Genomic DNA, 26587 nt, shown 5'->3' with positions numbered 1-26587 from the left:
CACACACCCACACAGGTGAACAAAGGAGTTTAACTGAGCATTGTTTCACTATGCTGCACACATTTATGGATGCCATCATCAGCTGACTTAAAAATCTATGTTTATCAGTCAGATCGTCTTTAAACACAAAAACGTCTGTCCGTGCTAACACTTGATGAGAATAATGACGACGCTGAAGTAAATGCACCTTTTGGATTGCAGTTTTTTTTTTTGCCATAGTACCACTGAGTAACATGTGCTAAAACTAACATCACTTTAGTCTTTCGTCCTTTATGGTAACAGTATTATGTCCATCTGCATATTTAAATGCACACTCAGGTGTTACAACCCTGTTTCTCACCCTAAACTAACTTGGGTTGGCCTGCTCAACTCATGTCTGGGCTTGAGATCACAGAAAAAGGATTTAATTTCTGTGTTCACTTTTTTACAACTGCACATGTGGGTTTAAGTTTCATTTCTCTCCTGCTGAGATGTGTCAGGCTGCTACTGTCAACACATTTATTGCAGGACTTTACAATAAAAGCACTCAAACAATAACAACTGTGATCTTTAACTGTAAGAATTTGTCAGGAATGTTTTTATTACAGATGTGAATCTTTCAGTATCCTGTAATTTGGTTTAATTCATATTCTGGGGTTCAGAATTGATTCAGGATTGATTTTCAATTCAAACCAATTCCCGATTCACAACACATCCTCTGTCTGATAAAGCGGGGATTATTTCAGCATCACTAGGGAGCTGTAAATTTTTATTTGACACTATGTGTGCTTAAGATAATGCGATATTACAATAATGTAAATGCACAAGATAAACCTAATACAAAGATGACATTAAAGTCCTCAAAACGAACAAAAACGCAGCATGTAACTGGCTGTTAACTTACAATGAAGGCAGTGACGTCACCTTACAGCAGACCGTATTGAGATGGAATTGCTCTATGGTTTTATTTCACTGTAGCGTTGGGGGGGGTGAGGTTTTTCCCTCGTAAATCCAAAATTCAGTCACACATAGGTCTCAGTATTCTTACATGTTTACAACAACTTTTTTTCCAAAGTATCTAGTGTGATAAAACACAAAATTTGGATTTTACTGTACATGGGATTTAAGTTGTGCATCAATTACGAAATAGTTAAATATTGATACAATGTGTGAGCTTGAGCAAGAAACATATTTATCAGAAACTTGTCAGTGAAAAAAAACTGATTAGGCCATTTTGGGTGATTGAGCTCAGTGGCAGCAGCACAAAACATGAACGAAGTACAGTAACAGAACAGCAGCTTCCTCTAACAGTTCACTCTTTCTTAATTCAGAACATCCGGCTTTTCTATTGCAACAGTAAACAACTGTTGTCTGTCACAGTGGCTCTGTCATGACAGCCTCTGGAAAAAGACACGTCCTGTGATATAAAAATAAAGGTTTTCTCTGGCTTTCGAAACTGTTGGAAATTTTGTAAGGTAACTCAAAGACCTCAGTTAAAACATATGTCGCAGAAGAGTAGTTGTTAACATATTGTAGTTTTCAGATGCAGGTCTAAAATGACTGATACTGTGGAAATGTCAAAGTTTGAGCATTGCATTCATTTTTCCCTGACTTCCCTGATGCTTCTCTCAGGGTATCCATATCATATTTCGTCTTGCTCTCACATGGAATTTTAGTTTATGTCTACATGTGCGTGCATGCTTTTTGTGTTATTCTAGCACATGCCTTCCCATCTCTATCTGCACAGAGAACTGTGTTTTTTAAAGTAAAATCAACACTGAATCACCACCACAGGGCCACAGTTTGTTTTTACTTCTATTTTCCTTTTTATGGACAGCATGCAGAAGGAATGAACTGCAACTTCATATCACTATTTTAGAAATCTGAAAAACATCGGAGCCTCATATTACATGGACAGACCCTGGAGAGAGAGACTGTGGAAGGACTGAGTGCGGTTGAAGAGGTCCAAACACTAAACCACCACACGGTTTCTATCCTTAGAGTCATGTTTGCCGAGTGGGAGCTGTGTTATTATTATCAGTTATTGTACTATTATAAAAGACATCATGTATCCACACACTGGATAGCAGGGATGCTGAGTGGTCACATACTTTGGTCATTCTAATTTAAAATGGCTTTTAAGGATTCAATTTTGAAAATGCATTGGCTTAACGGTTAATAAATGAAAATAAATTAAATCAGAGAGGCACAAACACAATGAAAAGTGATGGGCCAAAAGCCCGCAGGATATAAAAATAATCTGGGATGCATGCAACGAAACAGCTCATTATTGCAATATCGATATAACATTTGGTGAATTAAACAAGAGAAATTTGTGACAACTTCCAGTTTCTTCTCACACTTCCCTCACTCTTCAGTTTTACAGTTTTAAATGGAGTGTAGCCTCAAAATAGTCAACTAACTAAAACAGCAAAGCCAGGCCTGCAGGGCAGAGCTTACATGCTCTCCTAACAGCTGACAAGGAAGGCAAAGTTTACATTCTGATTAAATGTATGCTTGAATGGCATGCATCTGTCAACTGCAGAGCAGTGTCCTTGGGCTAGCTTTATATTTGCATGGGTTAGGGGGGTGAACTACATGCAAACCCTGCTTTAAATGAAGCTGTCCTTTTAAATGGTTGTTTACTTATTTTTTGCAGTATCAGCAGTCTTTCGAAGTGCATCTTTGTCATTTCAATATCAAGATGATGGTAAATTAGGGTGTATTGGTCAGTGTGAATGGACACATCCGTGAAGTGCCAGACAGGAAGGCAGCAGCCATTAGCTGAAGCTACATCAACCTCTAGTGGTGGGAGGTTAAATACTGTTTGAAAGAGAATTATACATCAGAATTTCAAGTCTGTGTTTATAAAAATGATGGGTAATTTGTTTAACGGCTCATAAATCGCATGCATCCCTAGTAATGAGATCTATAAAGATAGCAATCTAGAAAATTTGAGAAGTTTATTCTAACTGATGTGCAGGTTAAGTTGCAGGGAGATCGTGGTCAGCAGCATATGTCGCGATTGTTTTTGTCCCAAGAGTCTTTGCATCATGTTTTAAACGTACTACTCCACCGGATTGACATGTCCTGCTGGCATCTGCACAGCCTGCTGGTGTGAGTAGGCATGCTTACAGTCCATCCATGCATCCATTCTCTATAGGAGAACAGAGGGGCTGGAGCCTATCCTAGCTGTCATTGGGCGAGAGGTGGAGTACACCCTGGACTGGTCACCAGTCAGTCACAGGGCTGACACATAGAGAGAGACAACAGTGCTTACATTCACACCATGGCCAATTCAGGGTGATTAATTAACCTAATGAGCATGTTTTTGGCAGTGGGAGGAAGCTGGGGTACCCGGAGAGAACCCATGCATGCACGGGGAGAACATGCAAACTGCACAAAAAAGGATCTGACCATGGAGCTAACCAGGGACCTTCTTTCTATGAGGCAACAGTGCTAACCCATGTGCTGCCTTGCAGCCCTGCACGCTTAAAGTGTCCTACTATTTTTCGGCTGATCTGGACAGCCAGCTCATGCACGTTAGATTTTTCTTTCTCAACATTTGACAATATTTGGCACCTGTCATCAATGTGTGTTACATTTCATGTTGATGGGGGTTCACAAGGCCATTATCAGCCAATGCCAAAGTTCCTCTGATGCACTGGTGCATCATTAGTTTGTGGGCTTATCAACTAAATTTAGTGTTTAGTTAATTAAAGCCACTTTATGTGGTTATGTGAGAACTGAAACCAGCTTGAGGCATTTTCATTCATGCATTCTAAAATCAAAAATTCAGGCAATCTGCCCCTGAAATCTTTGTTGATGATGTATTTTACTCACAGTGTGACATATTTCCTGTCAAACAGAAAGGTGGTGGTCCCTAGTGGCAGGGTGTCGTGTTTAAAAGAATGAAATGAAGTTTCATTACTGCTACCATGGGAATAGCAGCAGTCGTGTGCCAGTTGCAGGATCTACATAAACGTCACTGCCTGCTCTTAGCTGCTTGAGGTAAATTTGTCTTCATATGTGGACATCTAATGCTGAGGTCAGACTGGATATCTGTAGTCTGACCTTAGCTTAAGTCTGCATAATGTATTGATACAAAGAAGTGCAGCAACATGTTAAGAATCAAAAGCTTTTTTTAATCTTGCACAGTGATAATGAAGATAATAACACTGTGAAGAAGTGGTTGAGCTGCTGTCTCTGTCAGAGAACTATAATTAAACTTTCAGCAGCCTTCCTGTTGCTTTATTTCTTTTGGTTTTCTTTTTCTAACCTCTTTCTTTCAAACCCATCCATTCATGTTTTTTAAACATTACCAACAACTGGAAACTAGAGGTGACATCACGGCTTCGCTCTACATGTGTGTACGTGTGAGTGTGGTTTTTCCTGTAGGAACAAAAAAGGCCTGTGTAGGTAAATGTTGGAGCGGCTTGTGTTTTCTATTTATAGCCCTCAGGAGGGAGAGACACCGGTGTTCCCAGCTCTGACTGTGTTGTGTAGCAGCCTTTGTTTCCTTGTATAAGCATGTCGCCCTTTCCTTTGCCTCTGAATAATGGCTTTGTTACTCTTCGGTGTTATTACCAAGAATACGCGTGCACAGCTCTTGTGTATGTTTGTGAGTGTTTGCCAAGGGATTTGAGTTATTTGAGCCATGGTCGGCATTCAGACGCTCTCTCTGCATTTGTACCTCCTAATATGGAGTCTGACACTCTGCAGACAAGAACAAACACTGTTCTGACACTCTAACCAAAACAAATAAGCTAAAAACCACAGTAACTCATAAACCCAATTCCATAAAAGTTGGGGCACTGTGTAAAATGTAAATAAAACAATTCAATGCTTTGCAAATGCCATAAATGCATGTTTAATTCACAATAGATCATAAACGACATATCAGATTTTTATGGAAAATATTCGCTCATTTTGAATTTGATGGCAGCAACACATATCAAAAAGTGGGGACAGGGACATGTTGACATTATGTGGTGTCTCCTCTTCATTTATTTGCTGTAAATGTCTGGGAAGCGAGGAGACCAGTTACTGGAGTTTCAGGAGAGGAATGTTGTCCCATTCTTATCTGATGTAGGATTCTAGCTGCTCAGCAGTCTTCTTACCTGGATTTTTCCTTTTCTGCTGCCCCAAATGTTTTGTATTGGTCAAAGGTCTGCAAACTTTTCCACTGTAAAGCCATGCTGCTGTGATGGATATGGTATATGGTTTAGCATCGTCTTGCTGCAGTTTGCAAGGCCCTCCCTGAAAGAGATGTTGTCTATTGGCAGTAATGCAACCCCATACCATCAGAGAGATGCAGGCTTTTGAACTGTACCAAGATACCAAGCTTGATGGTCCCTCTTTAGTCTGCAGGACATGGCATCCATGGTTTCCAAAAAGAATTTCAAATTTTGATTCATGCGACTGCAGAACAGTTTTCCATTTCCATTAAATGAAGACAGCAGCATTTTTGGACACATATGGCTTCTTTGCATGTTGCAGATTTAACTTGCATTTGTAGATGGCACGGCCAACTGTGTTGATGGACAACGATTTCAAGAAGTGTTCCTGAGACCATGCAGGGATTTCCAGCACAGAATCATGCCTGTTTTTAATGCAGTGTCACCTAAAGGCCCAAAGATGACGAGCATCCAGTATTTACCTTTGGCTTTAACCCTTGAGCACAGAGATTTTTCAATATCTTTGCAATGTTGGCATTATGGAACATTTTTCTGAAATTGTACCACAATTTTTAGACAGTTTTTTTTTTTTTTTTTTTTTTTTTGCAGACTGATGAACCAATGCCCATCTTTACTAAGGAGAGACTGTGCCTCTCTGAAAGACTCCTTTTATACCCAGACATGTGACTGACCTTTCTCCAGTTCACCTAATTAGTTTCAAAATGCTCCCTTGCATTAATTAATGTAGCCTTTTGTTGTCCTAATCGAACTTTTTTGGAATTAGGGTTGTACTATGGTTGTGTTTTTGTGAGCACATATTCACATCCACATGTAGAAACGACACATTCTTCAGTTTTCCTCTGCTAATTCCTGCTCCTTCTCACCATTATCCACTGCTGTTGTTGGCATCAGACCAAACCCCTGTAAGAGTGACATTTACTTCACACTCTGTAGCCCGACACACAAGCAGCACAGAGATGATGTCACCCTGAGTTATTTCAACGCTTGCTCTGTGTGTGTTTCAAAGTTGTGGTTTTCAGAGCAAAGGCAGGTTTGTGCAGTCGGTGTTTGCTCCGGCCTGTTTTTTCTGTGCAGCTGTGTATGAGTGAGCAGCAGGTGGCTGTGTGTGTGTGTGTGTGTGCCTGTTAATGCAGGTTTGTGTTGATCTCTGGAAATGTTTCAATGAACTGATCTGCAGGTGAAGTGTGCCGATGTCACTGTCTGGTATGTGGATGTTTACATTTGTTTACAGCTGTGTTTGCAGGCCAGTCTGCATCTTTGTGTGTGCATGCATCTGTCTGTTTGTGTGTTTGCTCAGATATGTGTGAGCCAGTGTGTCATAGACAGAAACCACCCCCAGCCTTTTCCCAAGCTGTTCCCTTCCTGGATCCTGTTTTTAGCGCCGGATGAGGCAATCTTTCCCATTGACTCAACCATGCAATGCAAATAACCCCAACAGCATGCAAAGAGCATGGAAATTCATGTGTGTGTTTGTGTGTGAAGACACAAATCCGCTCACACAGACAGAAAAACACAGAGTTTGAGGAAAACAGAAATTAGTTTTCTGCCTGTGTGGGTTGTACTACTGCAGATTAAAGCTTAGAGAGACAAATATGCAGCTAAACAGTGTGTGTAAGAGGTTGATAATTTATTCCTAGTGTGTGTTCAAAAGCTGCTCCATGATCAGGTTTTGATTTCATTGCATCAGTTTTATTTTTAGTTTGTAATCTTTTCCACTGGAGCAGTTTTTCTGCTAATGAAAGCTGTTTGGATGGTGTGCAGGAGCTGATTTAACTTACTGTGAGACACAGGGCTGGTTTTAGTCATTTTGAGGCTCCAGGCAGAGACCAACATGAAGCCCTTCACTACATAGCTTAAAGAAATCACAGCGAGTGAACAAAGCATTTAAAAGCATCTGTTTCCCCCAAATAATCCACAGTACTTCATCAGCCCTTAGAGGAACATTTTAACTTAAATTCGGCACATAATAGTATTTGAACACATCCTTAGGCCAGGTGGAACTTATAAAAATGAGAATATATGCTCACCATTATCTGCTCTGCTGCTACAAATCATACATTTTTATTTATTGCATTTTATTTTGCAACACGGCAATCCACAAAATCTTGTTTCATTGTGTCTGTAGGGATCTGTGTACCTATGCTTGCCTTGATATTAAGACATGGGATTTTGGAGGGGCTTGGACCTTGCTGTTTTGGCCAGTGCTCCACCAGAGACTTTATTTGGATTATCATAATCTTTTTAAAGCTACTTTATTCACTCTTGGCACTGTATTTACATTCAAAAGCATTTACAAATCATTGAAAGTAGCTTTGAGCACATTCATGCAAACCTGTAATGACTATCTTCAGGCCCCTTGGAGCTCAAGGCCCCTGGCAATTGCTGATCTTTCCCTAATGGTGCAGTCGTCTATGATCAGATGACAAGCAATTAGTTAGGGACTGAAGACTTTTTGACCAGATCTAATAAACTTTAATTGGGAAATGTTTTTGTCAAATTTTAGTCAGAGTGTTTGGCAGCCATGTCTCAGCTGTGTCACAGCTTGATTTTCATTTTGGCATGCATGTAAATAAGTCAACCCCTCCAGACTGCCAATGTGAATGCCACATCTCACACACTGAGATGAACTTTTCCACAAGCCATGTACGTCTCCAAGTCAAAATAGACAGGAAAATGATAAATAGAGAACCATACTTGGCTTGTTTTACCAAACATGTATGTCCACATTGGTTGATTTGTATATATTTATTTAGGTAAACCTTATTAAATAAGACGGTGCTCCAACAGCAGCACACATGCCTGGTATGAAATCCCATGGTGCAAGCTGGAACAGGCATGCCCTGCAGCCTTCGTTCTGCAAACATGCACCCAGTCAAGCATGTGTTTTGTTGGTTGTGTTTATCTGCCTGGCCAGAGTCAGGTTAACGCATGTTGACATGTGTTACTTGGCTCAACGGCATCTCTTTTTTGAGGGCGGTTGCACCCCTGGTAAAATGCCCAGAGAGTGCGGGTGATTGTCGGGCCCTTGGGATATCCACAACATGATTAGGGGCCTGTGGCAATCCTGCTATCAATCTAAACAGTACCCTTGGCTGTGCTTACTCGTTATACCCACCACTTACTACGCCCTAATGGTGTGGACTTTATTTTTTAACAGACTACTTTCCCATGCCCCTGGTAAGATGCACAGACATCCAGAGCACAACAGTGGTTTTGTCAATCCTCCTTCTCACCCAATGGTGTCTTTAGGTTGGCTTATACGCCTTACATTAGTCTCAAATGTTGGTCCAGACATGCCTAAAAATCTGCACAGTTCTGTATGTCATACTTTATAAGATGCAGCTGATTATTATAATTATATAGAACTTTGCACAGCTTTGATTATTGCACCCGCTCAAAGCCCCACATTGATGTTATGTGGTGTTTTTTTGTCCACATTTAGGCCAAATCTTTCTGAACTACTTTCTTAGTTGGATAGCATTAAGAATTAAATAATTAAAACTGAACAGAACTTTTTGTTCTGCTCATGTAAGGTTTTATCTATTTAACTAGCTGCTAAATATTGTGGACTATGCCTGCCCAAAAATACCAACAATATTTTTTTATCATTGCTACAAAGGTCTCAAAGCCTTGTACAGCAAATGCATCATGCTATAGGCTCAAGGAACATGCTGCGTTAAAGTAATAGTAGTAATTACAGTGTCTGATACTATAATCAGTAGCTTTTAACCCCTGTGAGTCAACATTTATGTGACAGTTTAATGATTATTGCCTTTGCTAATAGTTTAATTTGTCTTGCTTACATAGGTAGATACCAGCCTAGAATATCTAAAGCAAATATTTGCTCACCTTAGCTGACTCTTTAGCTTGTGTTTTGTATTGTTATAATCATAATTATATATGATAATTGACATAATCTGTCTTGTCTCATGTAAGCTTTACTCTGTAGTCATATCTTTATATAAACATGTCAGATCATTTACTTATCAAACATGACATGCTTTCTGAATGGAGCTACAGATGTTATATTTTTGTAAACTTTAATGTATTTTTATGAAGTCAGTCTTATTTGAGTTTGGTGCCGACATCTTACGTCTACAAAGGGTCTTTTATACCAAACCATAATGCTCGTGGTTCTTGTTTCATGTTTCCTAAAAACACTGATTAATTTTCCTCTTTCTATGCAGTTTGTTCTCATTGGATTCATGGATTTATCCTGTGATTTATCAGTGAAAAATGATTTTATGTGTGTAAAATGAAGAAAATTAACACCTCTCCTCTCCTCTCCTCTTTTCCTAGACTCCCCTGTGGTGGTGCCGTTGTTGAACACGGCTTTGTTACCCATGGACCTCAGGGTGGGAGAGCGGGGGATGCGCCCTTGTTCGGACACGGCGCTCCTTACCCCGCTGCACCCGCCTTTGCTCCTTACTCCGTTCTCCCCTCAGCCCCGCACCTCCTTCTCCCAGCAACAGCTGCACCAGCACATCCGGGTAAAGGATATAAGGCTTTACTTACTGAGCACAGCTTCCTGAAAGACCGTGCATTTTATTTTCTGACATCTTGATATGTGCCGCTGTAGTTTGAATATGTGCGTGTTCTGCTGCAGTATAATATGGAGCAGAGGAGGCGAGAGCAGGAGCACCACGAGAAGCAGGAGCTGCAGCAGCTAAAGCACAAAGAGAAGAGTCAGCAGAGTGAGTCCATTCATTCCAAAACACTTTAACTATATTAACTTGTTACTAAAAGTTTCCCTCCACATGCAGCACCGTCACTTTGATGTCACTCTCCAGAAATAATTGAAGTGCTAAACTAGCCGGTGAGGAAAGTCCCTGTAGGTGAACTTTTTTTAATCCATATTGACCAGTGAGACTCCACCTTCAAAGCTGTTTCCTTTGCTAAATATAACCTGACAAGTGGAGCTACAACAGCGGGGTTAAATATAGCCTTAGGTCCGTGCACACAAAGTCCCTCGGTCAATATTGACTTGATCACTCGGAGCACCTCCCGTCACCTCTTTGTGCACACATTTGCACTCACATGCAGACAAACACAGACACAAGGCTGAAAAACCTGTGACCTTAACCTGCATTACACCAAAAACAATAATTTTTTTCCTAAATGCATGCATGAACAGATACTCCACTTAAGAATCCTAAGCTCTGGATTAGATTTTTTGTTGTTTTAAGGGCGTTTTCTTACCTAACCTGTTTGGTTTGGTTAAAACAAACTTGAGTCTGTTTGCCAAGTCAGTCTACTGTCAGAAGGACTCAACCAGGCTTTGTTTACTTCCAGGGTTTTTCCTGCAAGACCAATGAGAGTGCTTTTTCCTGACACATCATACATTTTAGTCTCCTTTTAATTCCCTCTAAGTCGGGGGTGTCCAAACCTGAGAAAATGTAAAGAAGATGGGGCCACTTTCTTATACCTCACCTTTATGATATTAAAGGTAGATAAGCCAATCCAGTGTAGATCAAGACATGCTTAGTGATTGGCTAGTTCATGTCTGAAAAGGCAAATAGCCAAACATTTTAAGGATTTTGGTGGGGCCAATCAGCATGGGGTCCCTGGTTGACCCTGGCTACCACTGCCTCCGCCCCTGGTCAGGATGAGAGCGATGCTATGTAAACGCAATTTCGTTGAAATACTGTACCTGTACTTTTACTGTACTGTGTGTCAATGACAATAAAGGCTTATCTTATCATCTTATCTTATCTTATCTTATCTTATCTTATCTTATCTCGAGATGCTGACGGCTCATCCTCACATTCAGACACAAAACAAGAGCACACTGCACTAAGCTGCAGAGCTTTATCGTAGTGTTGGTGCTTGAAAATGATTTAAGCCATATTCTTCTAATGTTGGATCTTGAAATGGAGCAGATAAAGGAGCAAAGAAATGACATTGGTACCGCTGTTTGCTGCCATTATCCATCCGGGCATTACAGTTTTAGGTCGTTATTATTTTGGTTGTGAATATGTTAACGTTTTGCTGTGCTGTCTTAGTTTTTTCATGAAAAACAGACGATGATAAATTCTTCTTGTCAAACTGTTGGTTTTACAGAACGAGCACCACCTAGGAAAGATTTGAAAATAGGTATTCCCTTCTGTAAAAACATCATATCACATTTGCAATATGAGTCAAAAGTTCTCTAAAGTGCTCTAAAGTGATCCGGTTCATGATTCAGACCAGAGCAAACAAACTGAGTTAGGAGGGGAAAAACATGATAATGGTGCCATTTTTTGGTAACACTCCCCCCATCTGACCAAAGTCAGAAAAGCCCTGTTATTGGATGGTTCTAAAGAGTAGCAGATTGACTTGGCAGATTTTCAGGACAGGAAAGCATACACTTGGTGGATTGCCATGTGAAATGGGAAGATAGCCAATCAGATAGTGAAGTGTCTGAAAAGGAAGCACAGCAAACACAGCCTTTGTGATGTGAACATGAAGCATAAAGTTAGACGAAGGTCAAAAATGGAAGAGCAACTTGTTGATTTGTGGTGGCTATGCAACATGTCCTATTAAACATAGCACAGTCTAGCTAACAAGGAGAGGAGCTGGACTGAAACTGCTACCACAGTGGATGTAGCATTAACTAACAGCCATAGCCACATTTAGCTTGTTTACTCCCAAGTCCTGCATGACTGCACCAGACTGTAAGTTCTGAGAGTGGAGACTCTTGTTGGTGAATGAATCTGTAAGTGTGTGGTGTTATGTGTTTGTCATTTAGTTGCACACTGTAAGAACAAAATGTGTAAAATCTGTCACTGATTGTTATCATATGCAGGATATCACATTTTCAAAATGGGTTTAGATTTTAAAATTCTTCCAGAGGGTGCCAGGCTTTAGTCACTGATTATTTCCTTATTCTCTCAGTCTTCCTTTAATAATGGAGCCATTTGTGAGTCTTTCTGTGTTTTTAAGTGTTTGATGTGTTATTGATTGTCAGGTGCAGTAGCCAGCTCTCTGGTGAAACAGAAACTCCAGGAGGTGATCCTTAAGAAGCAGAAACAGGCGGCGCTGGAGAGAACAAACTCCAACACGCTGGCTGCTCCTTCTGTAGCTTACAGGTAACACATCCTGATCTTTAAGTCACACTTTTATCTATTTTTCAGCTGTAAAATATAAATCCAAACTAAAGTTTTTATTTGTTTTCAGACTACATAAACTTGTGGTTTATATGGACTTGTGTTTTGTATTTTACAGGAAGCTGGGCCCAGACCCGAGTTTATCGTCCCAGCCTCTCGTCACGTCTCCGACACAGCCTCCGTCCTCTGAGGGTTCAGAGGGGACACCGCTACGCAGAGCAGGTACAGGTTCCACTGTCACATGTAGTTTTTAGATAGAAGGATAAAGGGGACTAAGGGAGTGTAATTTTGATGTTATAATGATATTTTAGTGGGTTAAGAATTTTATTGTTACATTCACACATGGATTCTTTTATTTTCTTTTATGTAGATTTATTCTTTTTTGTATAGAGCTACTGTATGACTATAAATTTTGTGTACACTGGAGTCTATTTCTTTGTTGGTATCCGACTGGTTCATTGTCCTTTTGAAAGAATAGACTTTGTAATGCCGCATTTAGAAAAGCACTGATGTAAAAAAGGCAAAAAAAGGAAATTCCATGTGCCTTTAAGTAGGGTGTCATGATAATATCGGCATAATATCTCTTTAAGGACTGCATAAGCAGATAAAAGCTTAAAAAGTTAATAATCATGTTGGTAGATCTGAAAATTTCTAATATTTACAGCCATTATATCAGTAGTACGTATTGGCAGATATATAAATACGTTTTTTCCTTTTACATCCCCATTCCTTAAATGTTAAAGTGTGCTAAGACAGAAGATTTGGATCTGAACTACAGGCATGAAGAATGTGTTTTTGTGTTATTTTAAGCACGTTGTCAGGATTGTCCTAGGGAACCACCCTGCACATCTGAATATAAGCTGAATAAAAGGGTCAAGTTTAATGTAATCCTCCAAGTCGTTCTCTGTCTGTTAGCATGTTGTCACAATGCTTTTTGAAGCTCTCAAAAAGGCACACGAAGTTTGGTTTTACCCTGCTAAAATTCCATTTTACATATGCAATCCAAAGAAATTACTTTCAGGTTTTTTTCTCATGACTAAATGTCTTTATTAGATCAAGAATATATCAAACGTTTATTGTAGAATAAAACGCTGTTTGTCCTATTTTATGTCTGTTTTTGAAAAACAAATAGACTCAATAAAAGTAATAGATCACTTTTACGACAGGAAAGACATGATGTTCCTTACAATTAAGAAAAATGTGTCTCCAGTTTAAGCTAAAATGAGAAAAAAATCAAGCATCATGCATTCCTTGCTTAAAGGCACCAAAAGATGACATGTGCATTTTGCAACTGAGGTATGACAGCTTGCAGCAATTTATATAGACCTAGTTCGTACAAAAATAACTGGAATTGCTTGCATTTCTCATGTTCTATGATTTTAGCATCTGAGCCTAATCTGAAGGTTAGAAACAAGCTGAAGAAACACCTGAACACCAGAAAGAGCCCGCTGACCCGCAAAGAGAGCGCCCCGCCTACTGTCAAACACAGAGTACCTGACACACTGGGTAACCACACAGTAACTCTTCTCACACCATCCATAAAGGCTCATGCAGATTTCTTAAAAACTGTCCATCCTATTTTGATTACATTTTAACAGTGTGAATTAAAGTTGGTTTTAGTAGAATATTGTTGAGAAGCATTATCACAGCCTAAACTCCCACTCTCTCTCTCTGTCTCATCAGACTCGTCTCCCAGCAGCAGCAGCACTCCGGTTTCTGGCTGTAGCTCTCCTAATGACAGTCTGCCCAATGAGAACGGACTGCTGCCATCTGCAGGCGGACTCTCACATGAGGTAGCAACAACACAGACACATACACGTGCAATGTGTTCTTCTGCCCTTGCAGAATATTAATGAAGTTAAAAAAAAGGGTTTTTTACACTAATTATTGCATAATACTGTAACTTCTCGTATCTAAAATCTGCATCTAAGACCTGTTTTTCATCTAAAAAGTGGGCTGTGACCTATAGACAGGTGCAACCAATATATTAGTACTGGGTGCAAAGATATACCACAGCTACAGCTGCGATCATCACACAATGCACAAAACTTTATGCTATTAAAAATTTGCCCTAATTCATGGTGGAGTGCAAGCAGCTGTTTGACTTCTAATAACATGCTGTGTTACATAGTAATGCACCCTAAACCAGTGGAGGTTGGTGCCACTTTTTGCAATATTTTCTTTCCTCATTAGGTCATAATCATGCATGCAAAGAAAATATGGATACACTGATTGGTAACTTAAGCTTGCAAGACACTGGATTGTCAATTTCATAGCAATCACTGCAGAATGAGAGCTTGATGAGTATGTCATAGCTCACAGAGGTGCAAATGGTTCATGGCAGAAATGGATGGTTGTAAGAGCTTCATGGTTGCACAGGAACTGCTTATTGTGGACTTGGCTGAATGCAATAGAAATCATCATGCAGAAGGATAGTTGAAACTTTATAGAGGTATGAAAAGAGACTGTGGCTTTGGCTTATACACTAGTGCAACATAAACATCAGGTCAGCAGGTAGCAGAAAATCAAGTAAATATGTTATCTAGCCATTCAGACTAGCTCTGTTACCTCAGACATGTCAAAAGCCTATGCATTTTGAATAAGAAAGCCCACAGTTTAATAAAAGAACAAAAAGCTGTGTGCTTCATGTTCATGAGCTCTGCAGAGACGCTGAGTAATGACATGTTTTAAACAATGACACAGGAGCAGTGTTTGTCAGCTGTTTTCTCCATAATTCATTTAATCACATAAAGTCGACCTCTGTCACACCTGCTGCAGATGTCTGACTCATGATTCCCTCGGTGACAGCCGAGCTCAGAGCCAGAGACGGGCTTAGCTCTAATTAAACCACACTGGTTTAGATTACTGTGTATTCACACTGAACAAACTCTGACATTTGGTCTCTACAGCTGAAAATGTCAGGATAAAGACAAAGTGTGCTCTTTCAAGGCCTTTCTGTTGCAAAATGTAGTTCTAGTGTTGATAAAATACCTTCAGATTTGAAGATAGTTGTGACATTTTGATTAAATAGTATTGTTTGGGCATTTCCAGGCACAGAAGCTGTTGCTCCGAGACGGCACTCTGGCAAACTTCACCGTCCAGAGTCACTCGACTCTGCCCACCATCACACTGGGACTACCAGCCAACGCCAGGGTAATCACTGAACTACAGCAGAAGTCTATGATAATAACTTTTTAATTCTTATATTACATCTTTTCCTGAAAAAGAGTGAGAAAATAGATCTTAAGAGCAAGTTTCCCACTGCATTTTTAAATGCCTTCTGGTCAGTTCTTTTCACTCTTAATAGTAATGAAAAAATGACATGTTGTAAACTCTCTGTGGCTGTTAAAGGCCTTTAAGTTCATCCAGTCAGTGTGTTTAGATATAGATAAACATTTAAAAACTTGTAAATAGCTCCCTGAGGCTGTATTTTCAGCAACAAAGATACTTTTGTTCTGAGAAAAACAAGTTTTGAAGACTCTGTTCCAGACAAGATCTCTGAGTGCACTTCAAGCTGCATTTTCAGGGCAGTGTGTTCTGCGTAAAAGTTAATGTAGAAAGCTTACAAAGCTTTAATTGCATGAAACCTCATGACTTCAGAATGTCAATGCTATTAATGAGTAAATAAATTAACTTTACCAGGCACACAATCATGTTTGCAGAATAAATTGCATCAAATAAAGGAGGCTTTGTGCTGTTAAAATGCTTTTTTACTGTGGCTTTAATACTTGTGTGTTTTGGAGTGTATTTTACTGAAATAAACCTTTCTTTAGTGGTCAGTTACTGTCAGCATATTTAAGTACATTAATTTCAGCTTCATCTACATCTAAAAAGCTGTGTTACCATATGTGTGTGCAGGCTGAAGGAGACCTGTCCTCTCTGAAGGTCGGGCGGGTGCCGGTGGTCACCGCCGGGTCCTCACCGGTCTTCCTCCCCCTGAGCAGAAAGGATCAGACAGGGCAGCTGAACCCTCATCTTCCTGTCATCATCCTGGAGCCCTCTGGACTTGTGCACACTCCACTGCTAACTGGTGAGACACACAAACGCCAATAAATTTGCTTCAGACATTAACTTGATTTCACTTTCACTCTCAGTGTGCTCAAATCTCAAACAGCTCCACAATTTTAATGGCTTTATTAAAAAATGCACAATGCCGTAAAAATGAAACCAGAAGGTTGCCAGATTCATGCCAGTGAATATAAACTGCACATTTATCATCAAGGTTTAAAGGTCTATGCATTACTTTGAGTCCAAACTCTTAGAGCACCACCTTGTGGTTTCATTTAGAATAACTGTCTTGTATTTGATGGATCAGCAGTTGTATTTTATCTCTATTATTATAATCCAATTGCCCCCAACCATCCCAAAGAATGTTTTCCCCCCTCCCCAGCCTGCTGCAGCTGCGGCTTATTTTGAATCATTTTGGTCAGATTCAAATAACTTAGAGCAGCAGCATTTAAAAAGCAGAAGTCTTGTACAGATCACAATTGCAAATGTGAGAAGAAAGAAGGAAGAAGATACGACTCTGGAACCCTCTGCCATTGTTTAAAATGATTTAGAGGAGCATTAATTGATCACATCATGTCCATGATGCCCTCATTGTGCACCCTTCCATCTTTGCTAGGGCCGTGGAAGTATACTGTGCTTGGGTAGGGTATGTTGCACTTAAACTGGTAAAAAAAAAAACTGGACTTTGGGGCTTAAACATGCTTCTGCATGGTACAGAGTACCTTGTGTGAGTAGGCTGTTTATCTACATCTAACTTTGCATTACCTTTCTCTGAGTTCATCTGCTAAACCACTTCAATAAATATAAGAATACTCTGCAATATACAATTCATAATGTGAAATGCTGTACGGTATGTTAAAGGCATGGCGATATAATGATAATTTTACAGCAGCAGTAACTGATTAACTGATAGTGTTGGAGCTATTGATTATAACATAACAGTCATTTTACATGTTTATAAAACATGTAATATTTCTGTTTCTTTCTGAAAAGTTCCAGGCTTAGACCCCGTCCCGCTCCAGTTCACCCCACAGTTAGACCACCTCTCTCCAGGAGGCCCTCAGCACCACAAACCTCTGAGCCGAACACGCTCGGAGCCCCTCCCACAGAGCCCTGGGGCCCTTCACACGCATCTCCTTCAACAACAGCACAACACGCAACTACTGGAGAGGCTCAAACAGCAAACTCACCTGGGAAAGGTATGAAGAACGATCATATAAAACGTATCGTATAGTTCTTGTGTGAATATTGGAACAAAACTGACCAAACTTGTGAAATATTGTGCCATGTGTTTTAAAGCACTTCTTTACAACTAGGTTTGAAGTGTGAATTTAGTGAATGATGACTCAGATTTGCTACCTGGGTCCCAAGTTATGTGATAGTTGTTAGAGCTGGACTGATCAACAGAATTAAAGTGGACAATATTTGTGATGCTGGACATCATTTTGAGATGAAAATGGTAAGGGGCAGCAGGGTGAGGTGAGATGAATTACGACTAGTTGATAGGATGGTTTATCGTCATGGACAGAATTTGTGTTGAAGTTCACACCGTTGATTTTTCTATAATGGTTACATATTTAAAATGTTTGATTCAGCGCAGCAGGGGATCAGTCAAGTTGAGTGTACATGTCAAAGCATAGTTTATTTTTTATTTCTGTGTACCGAAGTATTTATTTTATGTGGCTCAAGGCTGTCCTTCTACTTGAGTTTGAACTTGGTGAGAATACTCTAAATCCATCAGTGGGTTGTTTAAAAAGAAGTCCTGGTGTTGAAATTCCAGCCATCTTTCCCTCAGATATAAATATTAATGGATCCATTCCAGGGTTAGAGCTTTAATGTTGTTTTAATGTTCTTGTGGCTATGGTGGCTGTAATGCAGACCTTCATAATCAATACTTGCAGACAGTTAAGACCACTTCTTGGTCGTTGATGCATAGATATACTTATAAACTGTAATTAAAGGATATAAATGACTGTCAGACTTGGATCCACATCTTGTTAAAACATGTTAGCCTGCAGGCAAATGATTTAGAGTGCCTCAAATTACATATTGTAGATTTAAGCAACAGAAAAGTAAAATTAGGCAGTCAATTCATGGACATGTTTTCACTTTTTTTTCTTTTAGAAGATATCTAATGAATATCCTATTATATAAAAAGATTCCTATGGAGTTCAGTCTTTACAAAAATGCAATTACAAGGAGACAGTTTTAGCTACAGATAGTAATGTTAAAATAATTCAAACCAAACAACGCTCAGAGAATAATTGAAGCAACATGTGTTGATTCTGGGCTCCTGAAAAATTCCATTTCCCCTTCAACAGCCATTTCCCACTCAGCTCTTTATACTTTCTTATCCAATTACCCTTTTTAAAAAAATCCATTATACTTGTTTTGGTAAAATGATCTGATCTTGTACAGTGCTTCTCTATTCATCTGGCAACAATGATGAGGTTTCACTTGCAGCAGCTGCATTTACAGTCTGCTCTTCTACATCTGACTCAAAATTTGTATTTTTAGCTGATGTCTAAGTCCAGTGAGAAGCCCAGGCTGCATCAGATCCCCTCAGAGGACATGGACTCAGAAGACGGTGGCGGCACGTCGCCCACAGAGCCCACCTATCAGAGCAGAGCAAGGGCAGAGTCCCTGAGGGAGGCGGGGCCAACGGCATCCAAGAGCCATGAGGAGCAAATGAACCTACAGCATGCACTCATACTCAACCAGGTAGGAACATATGGACACTTCTTTAATCTAGCATACACCCTCACTAAGTCAAACTTCACAACTGTTCAACTATCATACCTCTAGATGGCAGCATAACACTTTAACCTGCATGATCCTAATTGCTGTTTCAGTGTTCTGTGGTGTAACTACTACTCATTACATCCCGGTGGTTATTTCAGCATGTTGATGACAGAGTGAATGCTCTGTAAGACGAGCTAATACTCATTCAGAGGATTTGGAGCTCACTAATCAGACAAACCACATAATCAGAAGGCTTTTTGAAACATACTACAAGGAGAGAAATTAAAAACAATAACAAAGAAGCCCTGTAATTTCACCGCTAAGAGAAGGAAATGTTATTGGATTGTTTAAATGACCTTTTATGCCAAAGGTCATAGTCAAACAGAAGTTTTAGGTTCAATAGTTTCTGCATGATACTGACAGTCAGGATATTAAGCTAAAAGAAGTTCTGTTACTTTGAGCTTTTGACTTTATTTTGAGCATCTTTAAGAAATAAAAGACTGCAATGTACACTGCTTAATCTCTACCCTTTCTACTTTTTAACAGGTGTAATACAAGTATAACAGGATGTCAACTTTTAATGGCTTTTTTTGTCCTACAGAGTCCAAGCCTATGAAATTTTTTAGAAAATTAAAGAGCAGCAAGTCCTTCTAATTGGACAAACTAGGACCAGCAATTTATCCACTATTTCTCCATAGAAAAGTAAAGCAGAAGAGTCAGATAATACTGAATTAAAAGAATAAAAACTGTTTTCTGCATTTTATCTCCTGTTATAGAGGAGGCACCCATAGTCAGAGGCTGCAGTTGCAGGATCAATTCCTGATTTAGACACTGTTTTTGGTGCATGTTTTTATTTCTCTCTTCAGATTCCCACACAAATAAAGGCAAAAAGCCCAAAATATATATATAAAAAAGAAATAATTAGAACATAGATATTGATCCAGTGATCAGAGAAACATGAAACAAATATATACTTGAATAAATAAATCTTACGAGTCATAACAAACCCTCCTGCAGAGGCAATTTTAGACTGTTTGTAAGGAACTAAGGCAGTGGTTCCCAAAGTGGGGGTCAGGGCCCCTTGGGGGTCCTGAGACACTGAGAGGGGGTAACGAGATGCCCTCAGAAAATAAAGAACTTTTTAAAATGGTTTTAGATTGTATATTTTGCCCATTTTTGTGGAAATATATACACACAATCAGTTCAATTTGAAATAAAACATGGTAAAAATTCAGGTCTGCACATGACTATTCTTAAATGGCACAGCTATGTTCAGCTATGCTTCAAGCAACTGTAGTGACCATGGGGGTCCCGGGTCTCCAGGCTGAAAAGTTTGGGAACCCCTGTACTAAGGCACCCCTAAAACTTCTTCTCAGTGTTACTGAAATCATAAAAGAAGTACATACAGATTTTTAGAGTGTTTAGAAAACTCTGCAGATAAGCTTATCTTGGACGATTTTTTATGTATGTGCAAGTCATGCATTTAAAACTGTTAATGTTATATTGGTGTTGGCATTCAGAATGCCCAGAAATGAGCAGAATTTTCTTCTATGGGTTAAAACCTACCAAAAAACGACTTCATTAAAATTTAGACCTATAAACCTGCAATTTAAACCCTACTGGAAAAAAACACTCTTGTTCCTTTTAGAATATTATGTGCTTTAGAAATCATGTTTCTTCATGTGTTTTCATATGTTGTTCAGTGAACCTGAATGTTTAGCTAGGGGACCTTTAACTTGCTCTCTTCATCAATGATAAATTCATTGTTGAAATTGACTGAAAATGTTGGTTGACAATCTTTTCCCCACAATTCAGAGAGGCTAAAAATATACCTGTTGTGATAAAAATTCTAAAATAACTAAAATGTTGTGAACTGCCAGATGTTCAAAAGCTGTGATATATCACAGCTTTGCATGTGTAAATACTTTCCTACTGTATTTCAAATCATTTAAAATATATGTAGTGCATGAATTTGAGTGTTTTAAATCTTTTTGGACTTTACATTTTGGCTTACTAAATTAGTTTATAGAGAATAAATCTTGAAAATAAAAATAAAGACTAAAATTTAAGGACTTTTGCTAAAACTAGACTAAAATGAAAACGTTTGAAAATGACACAACTGTGACAAAACCAATGAATATTTGAAACTAAATACTAAGAATATATCAAAATTAACACTGTCACAAATCTCTTTAGAAGCTGAGAGGTCTGACTCTAAAGATCACCCTTGCTTTTCATGTCTCCTTACTATTCCAACTATTTCTAAATGTTTTTTCTCTCAAAAGAATCAAGTTTGTGCACATATGTTCAGACTGATCCCCAGATCCACTCTGCAGATTGTTGTGCACTTTCTTTTTCATTGTTGTGTGAGAGAGAGTCACAGCTGCAAAACACATGCAGAGAACCAAACCCCCTGGTTTCTGCAGTGTTTTACTTAGCACTTATGTTTGTCGTCTGATGTATTTGTAATGATCTTTGTAATGATATTTATTGGTTTCCCCCTTTCACCTCCGCAGTCACTGCTGTGGGAGCAGCAGAAGCAACTCCAGCAGCTGCATCGACAAATGGAAACCCTGGCAGTACCCATACTACGAGGCGGTGGCGGTGGCGGTGGCGTTGGCAGTGGTTTGGGTGTCCATCGTCCTCTTTCACGCACACAGTCATCTCCAGCCTCCACCTCTCTCACCCTGCCTGAGAAGCCTCTGAGCCTGACAGCACAGGATGCAGGCAGCAAACCACGCTTCACCACTGGTGAGCTGGACTAAGGAAATTTAAAGTCTATTTTACACCTTTAAAGGGGGTGTTCAATCAGTAATCACATTAAAGAAAGCAGTTAAAGCAAGGACTGGCAGAGATAGTTAAACTCTCCTGCTCACAGAGCTGGCTGCCAACATGAACAAGGATGCATTTCAGCTTCATCTTTGCTGCACAGCATCTCTGAAGTGAAGCTTCCATTATTTAGTTTTAGTGTAAATATATTAAAAACATGACTCTGCTGTGACATCTAGGCTGAGTGCTTGTTGATTTATCGTATATTAGTGTCAATAATTGTGTTTACGTCTGTATATGCAGGCCTGGTCTATGACTCTCAGATGCTGAAGCACCAGTGCACATGTGGAGACAACAGCAGTCACCCAGAGCATGCTGGGAGGATACAGAGCATCTGGTCCCGACTACAGGAGAGAGGCCTGAGGGGACAGTGTGAGGTATGACACTGACACATCTCACCTTCAAAAACCTGACTTTATGAGCTTGTTTGAAAATGAAACGTAACAGGATGTGATACTGTTGGATCAGACTTTTAGGGACTGTAATGCATTACTTTTTTGTGTTATTCATGTGCATATGCTTCCTTATATAATGTCTTGTTCTGGGCCATTTAAACATGTCTTTCTGCAGCAGTGGTTCTCAACTGGTGGATTGGGACCCAAATGTGGTTTACAGAGCTGTTTTTAGTGGGTCGTGAATGTCTGCCTGGAATCTACTTTCTGGCATCTTAAAGTTTCAGACATATATTTTCTCATCCATGTCTCTCTCAGTGGCTGGATAAGTGCAAAAATGTCCCGTCTTCTGCTTCACCTGATTTAGCTGAACGTTCTTTCTCCTCTGAAGTCTCCTCTCCTTTCTCCTTTGCTATAACTGCAGTATAATCAACTGCTGATTAGTATTTATCAGCAGTGGGTTTCACTTGAAATTGTTGCCTGTACTAAAACAAGCAGGAGACAGAGCAAAAGAACAGGGACTGGCACTGAGTACACCCTAGGTTGAGTATTATAGGGCAATACGGACACAAAAATGCAGAAGCATGCAGTGCTCAATGCCGTAGACCACCATTGCATTGCTATAGCTGAGGTAGTGCAGAAGTATAAACCAGGCCAAAGCATCTTTGATGCACAAAAGTCCTAAGAAGAAATGTGTCCTATGATTTTTTTTTACTGTTTACCATCTTGATAAGCCAGTTTTGGTTATTCTTAAGAGATCTGAACTCATCTGTCTCATTATAATGGGAAACAAAGCTTGCTTTTCAATGATATGGATGTAGAATGGGTTCATCTCTAAGAAACAAAAATGTACATGCAATCACAGGAAATGGATTAAAATAAAGGTGCATGCATGGTTCTTTGCAGAACTTTTAGGCTGTGTGGGCCAAAAATGGTGGTTGAAGTAAAGTCGATGTGGTGAGCTGCACCATCAGGTGGAAGGAGGATTGCCACAACCCCTTTAGTGCTCTGGATGTCTTTGCACATTACCAAAGGCATGGAAAAATAATCTGCTGAAAAACAACTTAAGTTCACATCTTTAGGGGGTGGATGTTGGGGAAAGCAACATCCTGGTCCTACTGTCGATGCACCACAGGCCTGAAAAACACCAGGCAGTCTCTGGGCCTATTTTCAGGGTTTAAAAGAACTGGACAAAAGCGATGCCGCTGAGCCTACAGCCCCAGGTTGTTGCACATCGGTCCCTGTGATGAATCCCTTCTGCCCTACACGCCTAAACGTTCTGCACAGGACTTTGTTCTCCCAGGCTTGCCTGTCTCTTTGTATGATCACATGTTTTGTTCATTTTAAGGTCCAAACTGTAATATTTTGGGGGAAGATATTTGAGTGATTGAAATTATTTGGAAATTTGGATCAGGATTTCTCATTAAAGAAGTGTTGATACATCCTGAGGCGAGACCAGTTAGGAACTGTCCCATAGCAACAATATCTGAGAACTTAAAATAGTATGTTTGTTTGTTTTTTTTTGTGCAGAGTATTCGGGGTCGTAAAGCCACTCTGGAGGAGCTACAGTCGGTCCACACAGAGCGCCACGTACTGCTCTACGGCACCAACCCACTCAACAGACTCAAACTGGATAATCGCAAATTGGCAGGTATGCGCAATCTTGCCCCGGTGGCTTTCTCAATCATAAAAGTAAATTCAAATTCAGCAAGGGTAGAGGTTAAAACAAGGTTTAAACAACATAACACACACAGTTTTCCAAATTAATTGTCTTTGTCTGCTTTTATTCTTAAGCAAAATATGTGCTTGTAAAGCTAAACTAAGAGTCTTTTTGCTTCATAAATATGATCTGGATCATAAATACTAAACAGTGCTGCAGATGTGAAGATTTTCTGAGTAACTCAACTGCTGATACAAAACCTTTTGTTGTGCAATTAGAAGCAGAGCCATAAATTGTGTTCCTAATCTTGTCTTTGAAATCCACTGATTATAAAGAAATAGCAAACATATGTCTGTGCTTTAGAACGTCACTATAAATAGTTTCGTAATGACATGAATGTTCTTCAATGGAGCATGCAGGGTCAGCATGAGCTGACTTGGCATGAAGTGATTCTGTTGACAAAAGGAATAAAACTGAAATGTAATTGAATGATGCAGAAGTTTTTCTTTGTTCCCACAGGAATCCTCTCTCAAAGGATGTTCGTCATGTTACCATGCGGGGGTGTAGGGGTAAGAAAGATGCACACTATCACATACATAGCTTTATTTCTGAACTTCTTCAACCCTCCAACTAAACTATACATTACAGCACAATCACTGTGTGGAATATGAGATAGTTTCAAAGGAAAGCAACAGAGTGGAATTAAAAGAAAGACAGGATATTAAAGAGGAAAAGAGAGTTGGCTAACGTTAGCCTGACAGTCCGTGTCGGACCATGACAAGTCAGTACTAACGAGAACAGCGTGTGCATGACCGAGGATAAAAGAAATGCCTCTGATTTCATTGTCCAAGCCATATGGACAGTAATGCCACTTTGTGAACAAACAGAGGGATGGAAAGAAGATAATCAGAAATATGGATCTGGGCTCACAATGGAAGAGAAAACTGATGGTTTTACTCTTGAATCAAAGCGTAGCGTTCAGTCCTTCATGCCCCAGATAGAGTCCTCGTTTTAACCTTATTGTCCTGGAGACACTTAGGACGGAGTCAGGATTCATGAGACACATCTTACAAATGCTTTCACTTTAATTATTGATTTGTGTTTTTATCTACAGGTTGATAATGACACAACTTGGAATGAGTCTCACACCTCTACAGCATCACGCATGGCAGCAGGCAGCGTCGTTGAGCTCGCCTTCAGAGTGGCTAAACGGGAGCTAAAGGTGAGAAATGGACTAACTGACAATGCCAAATATTACTCTGTTGTCTGAAGATTTAGGCCCAGAAACACCAAACCAATATTAAAAAATTTGACTGTAATAAGAGCTAGCTGTTGCGTTGCCTCATGAAGCCGTTGGCTGCAGCTGGCCTAGCGCAGTGGTTTTCCACCTTTTTTTGTCCAAGGCACACAGAAAATCAAGACAAAGTCTCAAGTTCTCGCAAAATCGCCTCTTTAAACACGTGTCGCACTTCCTAGTAGAAATGTTCTCTAAAGGCCCAGTTCAGACTAAAGATTTGCAACAACATGAGTTAAAACTTGAAGCTGCATGTGCCGGGTTGCTCTGCATTCACAGAGACACAACTCATAGTCAGTAAATTTAAAGTTGACTGTATTAAGTTGCTGCACAATCCATTCCTCTCTGCAATATGGAAAGTACTGCAAAACAACATTTTTTTTCAGTTTTAATATCCTCATGATAATACACAACATTAGGCTGTATAAGTTCTGCATGAAAGTGATTCAGGACTTGTGAAGATGCTGCATGTGTGTGTCTTGTCATTCGTCATAATGTGGCAGTGTAGTTTCCCTGCACATACAAACACGGTCTCGTTATGACTAAGGTGTCTGCTACAAACAACGTTTTTACACAGACAAATTAGGGTAATATGGCCTTGAATTCCACATTCATTAGCTCATATAACTCCACACATCCTGTTTATGTGCACAGCTGATGAAAGGAAGCCTGACTCTCAGCCTGAAGTTTCCGTGTGAAAAGTTTATTTAAACCAGACAGTGATAATAATTTCCAAAATTCTCAGCATGATTTCATCTTATAAAGTATTCTGCTTTAAACTGATATTTGTAGGAATTAAAATCTTTTCAAAACAATATTTCTAGCTCCCATTTATTTGCCTGAAATATTCCAAAACCAGCCAATTGTGACTTCATTAACTGAGACCTAGGTAAAACTTTCAGCTGGCCTGATTTGAGCTTCATTGGCTCAACTCACACAGTTGTACCCGTCCCCTGTGATGGTCCGATACATTGCACTGCAAATATTATTTAGAACTGGGGTTTAGAGAGTTAAAAGGAAACAGCACTTAATAAGTAACACAAAATGATTCTTTCATATTGGAAGAATCTGGATAAAGTGGAGGTCAAGGAATGAAGCAATTGAAATGCATACATGGCCATATTTTTATTATTTATTGCAGGCTTGTTGCAACAAAATACAAGATCAAATCCACAGCCCACGTTGATTAATAGCAGAATAATCATCTCTAAGAGTTTAAAATGCTATGTAACTTCTGGCAGATATATTTTTTTAGATTTAACACCTTAATCCCTAAAGAGGAACTGCGTTCCCAGCTCTAGTCACAGCAAAAAAAGAAAAAAACACTTATCTTCAGTACCTCTGAGTTACAGTGAGGTAATGCCTCTCTGACTGCTGTTGTTTTGTTCCCATGTGTCGGC

The 26587-nt window shown here is 39.6% G+C and overlaps 1 protein-coding gene across 4 annotated transcripts in view; it reads left to right on the top strand.

Moving 5' to 3' along the window:
• hdac7a (histone deacetylase 7a) overlaps positions 1-26587 on the top strand; it is a 120794-nt gene that overhangs the window by 76620 nt on the left and 17587 nt on the right. For all 4 annotated transcript variants that reach the window (XM_041798938.1, XM_041798939.1, XM_041798937.1 and 1 more), the window contains 15 exons: positions 9477-9667; positions 9784-9871; positions 12124-12244; positions 12381-12484; positions 13646-13768; positions 13946-14055; positions 15314-15415; positions 16121-16292; positions 17264-17469; positions 18788-18991; positions 21529-21763; positions 22085-22218; positions 23764-23884; positions 24413-24462; positions 25008-25115. In XM_041798938.1, coding sequence (XP_041654872.1) covers positions 9521-9667; positions 9784-9871; positions 12124-12244; positions 12381-12484; positions 13646-13768; positions 13946-14055; positions 15314-15415; positions 16121-16292; positions 17264-17469; positions 18788-18991; positions 21529-21763; positions 22085-22218; positions 23764-23884; positions 24413-24462; positions 25008-25115 — 2025 coding nt within the window. In that variant the 5' untranslated portion in view covers positions 9477-9520. The remainder of the gene's footprint in view (positions 1-9476; positions 9668-9783; positions 9872-12123; positions 12245-12380; positions 12485-13645; positions 13769-13945; positions 14056-15313; positions 15416-16120; positions 16293-17263; positions 17470-18787; positions 18992-21528; positions 21764-22084; positions 22219-23763; positions 23885-24412; positions 24463-25007; positions 25116-26587) is intronic.

Source organism: Cheilinus undulatus, linkage group 11 (genome assembly GCF_018320785.1).
Source record: "Cheilinus undulatus linkage group 11, ASM1832078v1, whole genome shotgun sequence".
NCBI lineage: Eukaryota > Metazoa > Chordata > Actinopteri > Labriformes > Labridae > Cheilinus > Cheilinus undulatus.
Note: the sequence above shows the minus strand (reverse complement) of the source record. Positions and strands in the feature narration are given on the sequence as shown.